The sequence below is a fragment of the Nilaparvata lugens genome, chromosome 1 (genome assembly GCF_014356525.2).
Source record: "Nilaparvata lugens isolate BPH chromosome 1, ASM1435652v1, whole genome shotgun sequence".
NCBI lineage: Eukaryota > Metazoa > Arthropoda > Insecta > Hemiptera > Delphacidae > Nilaparvata > Nilaparvata lugens.
The window spans coordinates 13,882,601-13,896,632 of record NC_052504.1 but is presented as its reverse complement, the minus strand read 5'-3'; the positions used below and the strand labels follow the sequence as shown (position 1 = coordinate 13,896,632).

General features: G+C 35.7%; 1 protein-coding gene across 3 annotated transcripts in view; it reads left to right on the top strand.

The window, feature by feature from the left end:
* The first annotated feature begins 40 nt into the window (after positions 1 to 40).
* LOC111044425 (serine/threonine-protein kinase pelle) overlaps positions 41 to 14,032 on the top strand; it is a 29,200-nt gene continuing 15,208 nt past the window's right edge. The window contains exons 1-5 of one of the 3 annotated variants that reach the window (XM_039430924.1): positions 41 to 477; positions 4,604 to 4,789; positions 8,010 to 8,155; positions 9,353 to 9,698; positions 11,891 to 12,069. In XM_039430924.1, the coding sequence (XP_039286858.1) occupies positions 360 to 477; positions 4,604 to 4,789; positions 8,010 to 8,155; positions 9,353 to 9,698; positions 11,891 to 12,069 (975 nt within the window). In that variant the 5' untranslated portion in view covers positions 41 to 359. Of the gene's footprint in view, positions 478 to 4,603; positions 4,790 to 6,394; positions 6,508 to 8,009; positions 8,156 to 9,352; positions 9,699 to 11,890; positions 12,070 to 14,032 lie in introns of those variants that run through there. The other 2 variants (XM_039430918.1, XM_039430931.1) reach the window with 2 other exon arrangements.

Genomic DNA, 14,032 nt, shown 5'->3' with positions numbered 1-14,032 from the left:
ACTTTTTATCCCATATATAACTCAGTCCTTTTAACCTCAAAGTTATAGGAAACTCAATTTAGAAAAGGCATTTGGCAAAGAATGCGTTAGAACCTGTTGATCTCGACATATTCTTTATCGCAATACTCTTCTTTTTTATAAAACTTTATAGAAAATTGTTGCTGGCTTTCTATTGCCTAACTTGCATAAGATATTGAATTTTTTCTCACATTTATTAGTTTTACTTGACAAAGTTGCTTGTCTACCAACAAGGATACAGTTCTCATAGCCTAAGTAGCCTATATTGTTTAGGAGTTTGGTGTTTGTGAAAAAAATTATTTAAGTAATTACTATTAGTGAAGTTTAATTGTTTACTAGAAATGGCCGAAGGAAATAGTGACAAAGATCCATATTTCAAGTACATCTATGAACTGACATATTCTGAAAAGCAAAAATTGTCTGAAATACTTGACATTCACAACAAGTGGGAAGAATTAGGTAAGTTGACTGCAATACTATTATTTCAAAACATATAAAGTATACAATGAACTTGACAGCTAGCCTAATATATGTAAAGGTGGCCAGGACATATTATAATAAGCTTTTATTAACCTTGTCTTTCTTTATCAATTCATCTTTGAATCAGTTTTGGATCCTGCGGCCAATATACTAAAGCTCTCCTGCCTCAGTTTTTTCAATCATCCAGTTTAAAATCAATTTGACTATTGACTCTGGCATAAATTTAGTTTTAGTAGACTAAGTAAAGTAATTAATTTTTTCAATAAATGTTTTTATCAATACAAAGGTGCTTAATTTTTAAAAGTAAAAAGTAATGAAAACATTTATAATTTATTATTTAAAAAAACAATTTTCTAGCTTGAGAATTTTATAAATTTTCTTCCAAATTTTGTAAATATTTTCAAAATGTAATTTGTCGTGTGTCTACCTGGTACTTTGGCTACAACCGAGTAGATTATATCTGTCAGTTGCAAAAGATCTTCACATTAAAGCAAATATTATTATGAAATAGCCAGAATTCCACAACTACATAAAAAATGATAAGGCTTTTTGAAGAAATTCAGTTCATCTGAAAAGTTGAGGAAGATCGACAAATCTGTCCCTGGACCAATCCTAACATATTATACTCAAAAGTTTAAGTTGAAGCAAATACTTTAGAAACTTGATGTAATAATATAAAATCTTGTTATCTGTTATTAATAATCTCAACCTTATAAAAATTATTTTCAATACATGTGTAGACCCTCCGGTAAACCTCACCTGAACCTTTGTGTACCAGACTTACATCATACCACAAAAAACGGTTCAGGGTCCATAGCACCACTGTCAATCGTCAGGGGAGCGTCATTTAGGAGTTTAGCCTGGGCTAGAGTGCAGGCATCCCCACCACAGACACCCAGGCCCGAAGGCCCGGACCTATCCTCTCAGCTACCTGAAGCTTGGAAAATACCCGCGCCACTGTCAGAATGTCCCCGGCAAAACCAGGAGCATCCAGGCAGCAGTCAGGGCGTTTCGGAAGATCGACCCGAAACCCCGCCTAGACTGCCGTCTGAGCACCGACAGCCACTCATACCCCCAGCCCTAGCCGTACTTCTACCTATAATCCCCCCAGCCCAGAATTAAACCTCATCAACCCTAACTAACCCCCCGCTTAGCTCATCCAGCCCAGTTCAACACCCTAGACCTAGCGCCGCAGTGCAGGATGGTTTCTTACAGCTTGGCGTTGTTGTCATTCGAGATGGGTGTCTGGCTTGGAAGTGTTTCGGCCGCATGGCAGGATGACTGTTAACGGTTGCCGGAAGATCAACAGCTGGATTTTTTTCGTTATTTTTCGTGATAGAGAAATTCTGATTGCAGATTCGTTCTCAGCGACCCCAAGTTTAGCCTAAAGGCTCAGAATGTCAACAATGTTTCTAAATAATTAAAAATCATCATGAAAAGTCATTAATATGGTAGTACACCACGTTTCTGGGAACTTTTTACGGGTGACTGGAGTTATTATTGACACACAAAAATCAAAATAATCGTGAGAAAGAAAACTGCTGATGAACGCGAATAAGACCGCCACTCCATTGTTCTGTTGTCTCGGCTGCTTGGCTGAGCCTGGCTGGAGGGATCAAATAACCGACTGGTTTGATCTTTCGTCTGTCCGCTAGGCGGAACTACGCCGACCATTGCTGGGTGGAAGACGTTACTGCGGCTGCTCGCATTCCCACCAACGCTGCTATTATTTGCTGTCTCAGCGCCTAGTCCGATTCAGCCAAGCAACCAGCCTGCACTGCGGAGCTAGGTTAGAAGTAGCATCCCCCCATACCCCAGAATCACCAAACACACACTTTTATACCACAGCACAGGTCCCGATCCCAGCCCAACTACCTGGGAATAGGCCTTACAGCCCTTCTAAGACCTGCACTGTCAGACTCACTCCACACTGGTGACTAAATGATGACGACCATCCGGTGGGGGGCCTCCACCGCAGTAAAGTGTTATGGGCATTCAACAGTCCAAAACTTTGCCCTTTACAGAATTTATGAAAGAGCTCCGGACAGGTCCCCTGCGACCAGGCACCAGTGACAGATTCACACACACAGCACGACCTGCCATCAACTCATACTCTCCAACATCCATACATACAATGCACAAACACACCTTACGCCCACCCAAACCTACAATACTCCCTACTCCCAGCCCTACCATAAACAGCTAGCTGAACCCCAGCCAATACTTCCACCTTCAACCTGCTTCATGTCCAACAGAGAACCGCACCCAACCCATACTCACTCACTCAAACCAAAGGTCAGCCTCCCCCCATTAGTAAAATTCCCCCACCCTATTTACCCATTTAGCCTAACCCCATCCCTACACCTAATCTAAAATGGTTACTCCTGAGGCTCACATACATACACACTCCCATTCATACACACAGCATTCAGAATCATGTTGCATACCAGTTTAAACGAAGATTGATTAGTTTACCCGGAATATAAGACATTTTAATAATTATGGCCATATCTTCCAGTAAATTAAGATTAGAGTTGAATGTGGATGGAACGTGCATATGGGGCCTTGGGTACCGTTAAACGGATATTAATACGTTGTTCATTTTATTTATTTATTACAGAACAAAGAAGACTACAGGCATTAAGCCCAAAACAGTCTTCACTACAATTTACAATCGTATTAAGCAAGTTACTAAAAGAAATAAAAATAAGAGATACAGTACATGCAATTTACAAATACATAAGAAAGTTGATAAGTATGAGGAAAGCATAAGTAATTGAAAGTAATCTAAGTATAAGTAATAAATACAGAATGAAGATAATAAGTTATAAAAAGAATTTAATTGAGCATAGAAACAGGTTAAGGGGAAACATGTGCCACTGTGGAAAGAAAATTGTTGAAAGCAGAGAAGAAAAAAGAAAAAGTGTTAACAACAAATATTCGAGTATAAAAGTTAAGGGATTTAAGCTGTAGGTTTGATCAACACTATAAAACTAATAAGAATTACGGACATCATATTAGTTGAAATAATTCTGAAACTGAATTCAAATTCAATGCAGAATAGCCTCAAAAATGCGCCTTCTAACCTCACTAACAGGGCCATGCACATCAACACCTTCACAAACGCTATTGAATAGCCTCAGAACTATTAAGTGGAGAGCAGAAGTTATGAAGGGTCCTTGACCTTGTTACATGAAAGCTACTAACTCTTCTGACATTGAACATGGGTACCTGGAAACCAATCCTAGAGAGGAGAGCGGGTGAATTAATGTAATTTTTCAAAAGTGACACCACACATCAATGAAAACCTGTTACGTCTAGCCCTCAAAGAGTCCATATTGAAAAGGGATGTCAAACGTCCAGAAGGAAAACCCAAGGGACAGGCTCTTCTAAATTGCATATACAATAGGGAGCGAAGAAGCTTATTCTGTACTTGTTCGACTCTTAGCGTATCCTGATAAGTAGAGGGACTCCAGACAATAGATCCGTCATCAAGGACACTTCTGACTATTTAATAAATACGAGCATAATATTCCCACTTGTGACACGTAATACATAGTATTCTGTGCTTGTGAGCCTATAATTTTGAGAGTCACCTTATAAAGTCTGCATCTGATCAACATTGGTTTCCTTCCCTGTCTGTTGTTAGAAAAATCAGATAGCTCTATCCTTTTCTAGATCTGCCAAATCGTTTCAGGGCTATGAAGAAATATAATGAACTACCTACCAGAATATTGAACCTCAATTATTATTAACATATATATATATATATATATATATATATATATATATATAGGCTATATATATTATATCTATACCTTTCTCCTAAAAACTCGTACTTATTATGATTTTTTTTTTAAGAATACCGTATAATATGAAGATCTTAGAGATCAAAGGTCTTGCGCTCACAAATAATTATATCAGCATGCAATGTGAGCATTTTAATAGAAGTCAAATTAGTTGCTTATATGTAATTCCTAAAAAATCTGACGATTCTATATTGTACGAAATTGATGTTTATGTTGATGTAAACTGGTTTTCTAATAATTTTTATAATCATAGAATAAACTATTCACCATTATTGTAACCATTGAATTTGTTGCAGGTGGAGTCTATATGAAATACGATGTTCCCACATTGAACAAATTCGCACAGGCTGTATTGCGAAATCAGTCTCCGACCAATGAGCTTCTGACAGCCTGGCAAACACAAAACCACACTGTCCTCGAACTATTCGTTCTGCTTTCCTCTATGAGACATTACCAGGCAATGAAAGCCATCAAACATTTAGGTCAGTACTAAAAATTCTAGAATTCAATAAAAAATACTCAAATTTCTATCACCCAAATAGAAGAAAAAAATTAGCTCGAGTAAGTAATAGTATTGCTTAGAAAAGTGTACGGTCCTGTTAAAGAAGGAGAAGAGTGGAGAAAAGGAGAACCAATGCTGAACTTGAACTATTAATAAAAGGCCATAGTATAGTACGCTTCATAAAGGCACAGAGACTAAGGTGGTTCGGACATATTTATAGGATGGATGAAACCGGAATGCCAAAAATAGTGCTTAAAGAGAAGCTTCACTCAAGAAGAAAACAAGGCAGACCAAGAATACGATGGGAAGATGAGATAAAGGATGATTTGATAAGGATGGGTTATAGAGGATGGAGAGGATTTATAATGGATAGAAACGTTTGGAGGAATGTTGTGGAGGAGGCCAAAGCCCACAATGGGCTGTAGAGCTATAGAAAAAAAAGTAATAGTATAATTCTGATTACAAGTAGGTGCACAAATTGAATTGAATTGAACATGAAGGATGGAAGTTAACATCATTAAGTACCCAGGCATTCAAGACAAAGCTAAAGTGTTGGCTTAAAGAAATCTCCTTCTATGGGTTTCATGAGTTCTTCGAAGCACTACCTCCGTAAACAAAGCCGTAGTGCATTCGTGTGCACTACCTGTGCTGACGTCACACGAATGCACTACGGCTTTGCTTACGGAGGTAGTGTTCGAAGTCACAGTGACCATGCCATCTTGATAACTCAAGTTTATAACCATGACTTGCTTCAAGAAAAGTTGATTTTTTGACAACCTATCCGGCTCTGCTGGTCTTGGTGGAAAATAAGTGTGTGTGTGGAATTAATGCAAAGCTAGGAATGCTTTAGAAAACTTTGAATTTATGTGAATAAACATTAATTCTTTCAAGGAAATACTTTATAATTTTCAAGTTTACCTGATCTTACTTAGACTTAGCAGTTGTACTTGCATATCAAGCTATTCAGAATAATAATTTTGGATGTCGACCAATGAGCGATCATGGGAAAAGTAGTCCAGTGAGCGATCCATTGTCTAGTAATTGAGATTTTCTTAATTAATATTATTATCTAAAGAGTAAATATATGGTGAGTTCTTCTTGTAGCCCTGGAAACTGAAATTCTAAACTTTACCATTTTTATAATTTTACTATGTTGACTCAAAATATTATTGAAATAAATAAATCAAAGTAATTGATTGCATTTTGATTATTTTCAGTTTTTCACGATTGAATAGTATCACAAATATCTCTAATAATAATAACAAGTAAAATAATTTTCACTTTTTGTGTAGTTGAGAAGTTGATATTGTGGTAATTATTCATATTGAATGAAAAAGACTAAGAAATTGTCAAAAAACCACTGATTTATTGATAATTAGAAATACCTAATTATCAATAAATCAGTGGTTTTTTTGACAATTTCTTAGTCTTTTTCATTCAAGTAAAATAATTGTGCACTGTATTAAAATTATTTTTCCGTATATAATCAAGTTCAGAGTTGAGTTGACCTCATAAGTTGTAGCATCGAGAAGAGATAGCATTATTCTCAGTATTATCTTGTAGTTATGAGTCAGGCTTTTGTTGATAAGATGATTAGGTCAATTCACCAATAATTTTGGCAAACTTGGCTTCTTAACATTTTTCAAAGATGGAGCTGACATATTTTTCGTTTTGGATGATCCAAATAGGATTTTAATGGTATTGTATCTTTTAACACGAGATTATTTTTGTACTATATAACTTGCGATAATATTCTTAATTTTTACAAATGAATAAACAAATATAAGAGAATATCCCTTTTACATTATACTATAGAAATATCTATAATGAGATTCGTTATACTTTCAGCATTGCTTAAATGTGCATAATTGATGCTATTTATAACACATTCTGACAGTTTAAAGTGAATCTAAGTATATTTGACGCCAGTTAAAAACTATAATACTCAATCTTTCACTCTCTCATACGTTTACTTCCTCTTTCACACTCTTCCACACGTTTATCACTGACCAATTTCTTCCAGCTTAATGATTTTGCTGAAATCTTATCATAAGATCATAGCCTAGGTGTCAAGGTCATTCTATGTGAACATTAAACTATTATTCTCGAAGATCATCAAAGACTGTCAAAACATAAACCACACTTATTGTTCCCACTTTAGTATTGCAGTGCACATTTAGCATCTATAAGTATCTGAAATGTATATCAATGTGTGTGTTAAGGAAAATACAGCGACATATACATAAATTTCTACTTCAATGCTTTTATTTCTATTTTAGTGAATCCGAAGTATCATTCTCTACCATAAACTACACTTATTATTCACACTTTAGTATTGAAGAGAATTTAGCATCTGAAATGTATATCAATGTGTGTGTTAAGGAAAATACAGCAACGTATATATGAATTTCCACTTCAATGCTTTTATTTATATTTTAGTGAATCCGAAGTATCATGCTCCACCATAAACTACACTTATTGACCGAGCGAAGTGAGGTCTAAGATTCAAGTCGACGGTTTGGAATTTCTTTTAATGTTTATATGTTGCGCATTTATGGCGAAACGCGGTAATAGATTTTCATGAAATTTGACAGGTATGTTCCTTTTTTAATTGCGGGTCGACGTATATACAAGGTTTTTGGAAATTTTGCATTTCAAGGATAATATAAAATGAAAAAGGAGCCTCCTTCATACGTCAATATTAGAGTATAAATCAGACTATAGAATTATTCATTATAAATCAGCTGACAATGATTACACAGATGTGTGGAGAAGCCAGTCTATTGCTGTATTTCCATAAGGTCTATAGTTCCAATCAGGTACTTGTGGATGAGAATACTGCGTGAGGTCTACTGTTCACAGAACTACTAGTTATTCCCAGTTTAGTATTGCAGTGCATATTTAGCATCTATAAGCATCTGAAATGTATATCAATGTTTCTGTTGACGAAAAATGCAGCAATATATATAAATAAATCTCTACTTCAAAGCTTTTATCTCTATTTCAGTGAATCAGAAGTACCATGCTCTACCATACACTACACTTATTCCTACTAAGAATAGGGGGAATCAATTGCAGAATCAATATCTGTAATATTACAGTGCACGTTTAGCATCTGAAATGTATATCAATGTTTGTGTTCAGGAAAATATGCGACGTTTACATGAATTTCTACTTCACTGCTTTTATTTCTATTTTAGTGAATCCGAAGTATCATGCTCTTCTGTATGAGGGCGAAGGATTTCTGGGAGGTCGAAGTTTCAGCGAGAACAACGGCAATAAACCCCCCTCAGCTCCAACCGCTTCTGGCGCCTCCGCTGCATCTCAAACTGGCACTCTTCCTCAGGTAAAACTGAACTTGAAGTTTTACTAGTTTGAACTGAAAGATTAACCTTCCTTAGGTAAAACTGAACTTTTAGTTTTACTAATCTGAACTGTAAGATTTACCTTCCTTAGGTAAAACTGAACTCCAAGTTTTACCCTTCTAAAACTGAACTAAAAGTTTTCCTTTCCTGAAACTTAACTTGAAGTTTTACTTTCCTGAAACTGAACTTAAAGTTCCATCTACCTAAAGCTGAACTAACAGTTTTCCCCTGATATCGGGGAGTGCGATCTCACAAGGTATCAAATCTGCATCACTGTAGAAATCAATCTGAAAAACCTTCCCCAGGTAAAACTGAACTTGCAAAAACCTCCCCAATTACATGTTACTATTCCCCCATACTTATTATCCCACTCAATAAAAACAATATAGAAACTTGAAGTACTTATTGAAAATATGACCCATTTAAGTGAAGTGTTTTTATTATTCCACCAATCTCTCAAAAATTCAAATTCAGGAGACAAGTGGTTTAGTAGAGAACTCCTGTTGTTTCTCTCCAACTTTTGAATTTCTGAATAAATGAAGAGATTAAAATGATGAAATAAGACCAAAAAGATTTTCCAATTTCCAATGAAAATATAATTTAATGTCAATTTAACATTACAAACATTTATTTTAAATATTACAGTATTAAATCTATCTTAGCAACAACTATAATAAGCTTTCAACATCTATTGCTAGAGAACGATAATAATCATCATTATCAAAATTATAAATGTTTGTATAAATAATACATTTCACATGAATATGAATTTTTGAAATTCACTCTATTATACACTTATCATTCCCACTTGAGTAGTGCACATTTATTTAAAATCTGCAGCATTTAGAATCTATAAGCATCTGGAACGTATATCAGTGTGTGTGTGTTGAGGAAAACTTCTCACAGTCCAATTAAAAAATGCAATGTCTTATAACTAGTTTCATTCCTATATTCTAATCAAATAAGGAATTATTGGAAATCAATCGGGTAAGTGAAGATGAAAATCTATCAATCTATCCATTTGATAAACTTCAAATTTCAAAACACTGTGTAGGCGTTTTTTAATTACTTACTTGTGAATTGTAATAGTGCATCTGTAAATCTTATATCAATTTAGTTTTGCGACTATTTGAAATCAGATAACAAAGTATTCATAGTGTTCCTTTTAATTTTTCTAGGACGGGAAACCCATGGGATACGGTGTCAATCTAATGGAGAAAGACAGCTTTAATAAATGTTCCAAGGTCTTGAAGGACTCATTCTGCAATCCTTCACTGAGAGAGGAATCGAAAATCGATAACAATTCGCCGAGCAAACTGCTAGGTTTGCAGCAGTTGTCTGTTTCCGACAATAATTCGAATCTGAATGGAGTTGGAGGGTTGGCAGTAGCTAACGCAAGTGCGGGCATGGTTGCGGGAGCGGTTGCGGGTGCGGCTGCGTCCCTGCGGCCCTCTGCCGCCTCGCCGCAACTCAACAGCGCCCTCAAGGAAAGCAACCTGACCTCGTCCAGAAGAAAGTCTCCAGGTATCCAATTACTACATTTTAAGCTATAGTGAAGTCCACGTTATAATGACAGTGGAGAAAGATAGAACAACGTTGCCGATCCTCTGTCTTGTCAATGCCTTCTATAGACGGTAGCTGATACAGGTTTATTGATGTAATATCATAGAGAAACAATAGCGTAAGTAGATATCCCATGGTATAGGACGTTTATGTCGCAACTTATTACTGTTATCTCAAGCCGATAGTCCACGTAGTTCTTTCTCGTGAAGCTGTGTGACGCTAGTAGTCTCTCATAATGTGCCGTTTATACACTCTCACCCCAACAAAACAGTAAAATCGACAGTAATCGGCTTGAGATAACAGTAAAAGTTGCAACATAAACGCTCTATACCATTGGATATCTACTTACGCTATTGTTTCTCTTTGATAATATTAAATGTTAATTCTCGTTTGAAATAATCAATTATATTTTATTAAGCAATAAATTATTTTTTCAATAATTTCGTAATGAATTTCTATAATTGAGATGAAATATTTTGTTAGTTAATTATTAATTCTACATTGTTAAAAGACAATCTGGCAATAAAGTAAAGCGAGCGCTATCCGCTTTGTTGAATGATAGACAAGGATAGCAATACCATTGCTAATCAAACACTGCCATTATAACGTGGACCTCACTATAGAAAAAAGTTGCTTTTCTGTGTTGAGCTAAATCCCCAAATTAAAACTCTTCAACTGTATTATTTGAATGAATATATACTATAAATTAAAATTAAAATTCATTTGTCAAATGAAAATATTTTTCCAAGAATAGTTATTTGTGCAACTAGTGCGCAAAGTGACAGTTTGCTGCATCGAAAGAAACGGCTCGGGCGGAATGGTTTCTTGAGTGCAGCAAACGAACTTTGCGCACGTATTTCACATTAAATTTTTCCTACAGTTACCATTGAATATGAAAAGTGGGTAATTATGGGTAAAATTGCCTGAATAATGTAGTAGTGTTTGAATGGCGAGGCAGCTGTGTGGTGTGTGCTGTGGTGGCACTGTGCTGTCGTTGTCCTTGGTTATAATATCTACTTAATAATTAGCGCGTTGTGCTTCGTTGCACCTCTGCTCACTATAGCAGCCCACTCACTGTTACCAACTTAATTTTGATTTTGCTGCACTGGTGCTCCATATAACCTACTAACTATTTTGCATTGTCATGCTGCAAAAATCTGGAGTACGCAAAGTACTCACTTTGCGCACTAGTGCGGAAAAGTGATTCTTTGCAGCCTGCAATCAGTGCACAAATGGTCACTTTTCAGGGTATCTGTAGGAAAATATTTTTTTATTAATTTACTCAATGATTCACTAAACAAAATTCATCAAAATTGATTGGAAAAGGACCAACAGGCACAGCCCAAAACTATACTTTCCCCGAATTTCGATTCATACACTAGCCCAAAAAGTAGGTTATGTTTCATTCACTTTTATATTGTAACATATTCACAACTAAAGTTCCTTTGGAATCCCTCCTTATTGAAATTTTAATCATTAGCACATACATATACCCTTCACAAACTAATTATTGTGAAAATAATAAACTTTGAATGTTTTTCAATCGCACAATCCTAAGTTTGTATGAATAGCTAAATTTGACAATGTGAAAACAAAAGTGAAAAAAGTATATGAAAATAAAATGAATACATTTATATATTTCTAGATAAAAAAGCATGAATGGGGAAAAATAGATAAGATAGAAAGATGTATGCTTTTATTTTTACACTTGAAAACATTAAAAGTGTTGTGGACGAAGTAGAGGCAATAAGTCGTTGGGAGAAAAGAAAAATAAAAGCTACAAAAAAAAAACAGAAGAAAAGAAACAACGAAAGAGAAAAGATAAATGACGTAGGGTATTATCACATTGGATCCACTTATGTCCAAGTGCACGTGAGATCATGCATGACCAAGCGCGCAGATGAGAAACAAAATCTGGAAAGAGACATAGAAACACGTTGTGACTTGCCTGTAGCTGCTCACACTGAACGCCACCAGTAAGTGCACGCATTCAGTGTGAGTGTTCCTATGACTTCAGTGTGATGTTCCCATTGGTCATGCATGATATCACGTGCACTTACACATTCATACATGCATCCAATGTGATCATACCCTTATTAATTATTCCTCCATTCTAATCCAAATAAAGCAATTGAAAAATTTGTTTTTTGTAGATGCAGCTAGCTTCTCAGCGAGTGCCGAAGCTTGCACGCCGCACATCAATTATCAAGAGCTGGAGATAGCCACTAACAACTGGGATAAGGCCAACATACTTGGCAAGGGAGGCTTTGGAACGGTCTACAGAGGAACTTGGAAAAACACAGAAATGGCTATTAAACGTCTCACGCTACAGGTACGATATTTCTCCACACAATAATGATTTCCTATTCATGAGTACAAAACGTTATAGTATAGAGTGAACGTGTTTACACACCTGGCTACGTATAGCTAGGAATACGTCTTTAGAAGACGTACCCATCCTTCCTACCAATTTTAAATCCACGCCTATGTAATCTATCCCGTTTACACCAGCGTAGCGTTGATTCAACATTGGTAAGTAGGACGGCTACGTCTTCCGAATACGTATTCCTAGCTATACGTAGGTGTGTGAAGACCTTTATAGTTCTGTTAGTACTCGTATATAAAAGGAGGTAGTATATAAACCGATAACGTCATAGTATATGAATGGAGTTATAGTACATAAAACGAGGTCCAATTACAAGATTGGTTTTGATCAGTCCTACAATTCTTGAACTGACAGCAAGGTTTTAGTCTAGAGTGTTGGAACCACTAGTAATAAACTTTAAATATTTATAAGAAGTAATTTTAAAAATTGAATTTTATCAAATTTTTGAATTTTTTACTGTGTGTACTGTGTGTTATGTGTGTATGGTCCATGAATTTCTGTTTAGCTGAAATTTAGGTTTTGCAGTATTTTATTTGCACTGATGCCGTAGGTTTTGAGTTTATTGAGTGTTTATCAACTCTTTAGTTTAAAATTATGTAAATGTCAAAATTTTAAATTCAAGCATTGCTATTAATCCAAAATATATACTAATCCAATCTCTCTATCAACTTGTTACATTTTTATCAGCGTTGATAGTTAATTTGCAAATTAAATCCTTTATCTATATATATAAAAGCGAAATGGCACTCACTGACTGACTGACTGACTGACTGACTCACTCACTCACTCACTCACTCACTCACTCACTCACTCGCATAACTAAAAATCTACCGGACCAAAAACGTTCAAATTTGGTAGGTATGTTCAGTTGACCCTTTAGAGGCGCACTAAGAAATCTTTTGGCAATATTTTAACTCTAAGGGTTGTTTTTAAGGGTTTAAAGTTCGTTTTTTAGCATGTATATTCTTCTTCTCCCAATCTCTTAATTATAATTGAAATTTCCATGTCATATGTTACTATAGAACTATAATCTAGATAGAGTACCTCTTCGAAACAGTTGTTAACTGGCAACTAAATTAATAATTTTGTCAGGTTGGCATTAAGTTGAGTTGACTTTGTTAGGTTGGCACCAAGTTGAAGATTTAAATGCATTTATCGAGGAAAAATTGATTGGGCACTGCTACTTCAATCCTGGGAATATTATATTACTAGCCGTCAGGCTCGCTTCGCTCGCCATATCCGTTTAGCCAGACGTTTAGTCTGGACCCCCGACTGGATTGTCCTAACATGATCTCATTCTTGGACAATCCAGTCGGGGGTCCAGGGGGCGGAGCCCCTGGCTAGACGGATATGGCGAGCGAAGCGAGCCTGACGGCTAGTTTTCTATAATACTATACAAATATTTTCAAAACAAAAACACCATTAAAATATTTCATTTAAACATAAACATGAAATCATTGTTTTTCTCCACATAATATTATAGGTAAAACCAATATTATAGGACAAACCAGAGGGCTGTGTCCTGCAACGAGCATCAATCTTAGAAATCTTCAAAAAGTTCAAAAAATTAATAAACTATTCCATCGATAGATCTATATTGGCAATGAAGAAGCTCTATTATTATTGAACGAAAATCCCAATTAAATGCTGTAAATCTCCCCGAAGACTTCTGCTACTGCAAATATTGACAACAGGGTAAACAGTTAGATGTAAATTCGATGAGCGCTAAAATACAAAATTTATGTGTCAGCCCGGGAATCGAACCCAGTACCTCCTAATTGCCGGTCAGGAATGCTACCCTTACACCAAATTGACAAAAAAACAAACTATTTTTGGGCTGTATTTCACATTGTTTGATTATCACACTACTGTTGCACTGTATTTAACTTATTGAAATTGCAGAAAGACT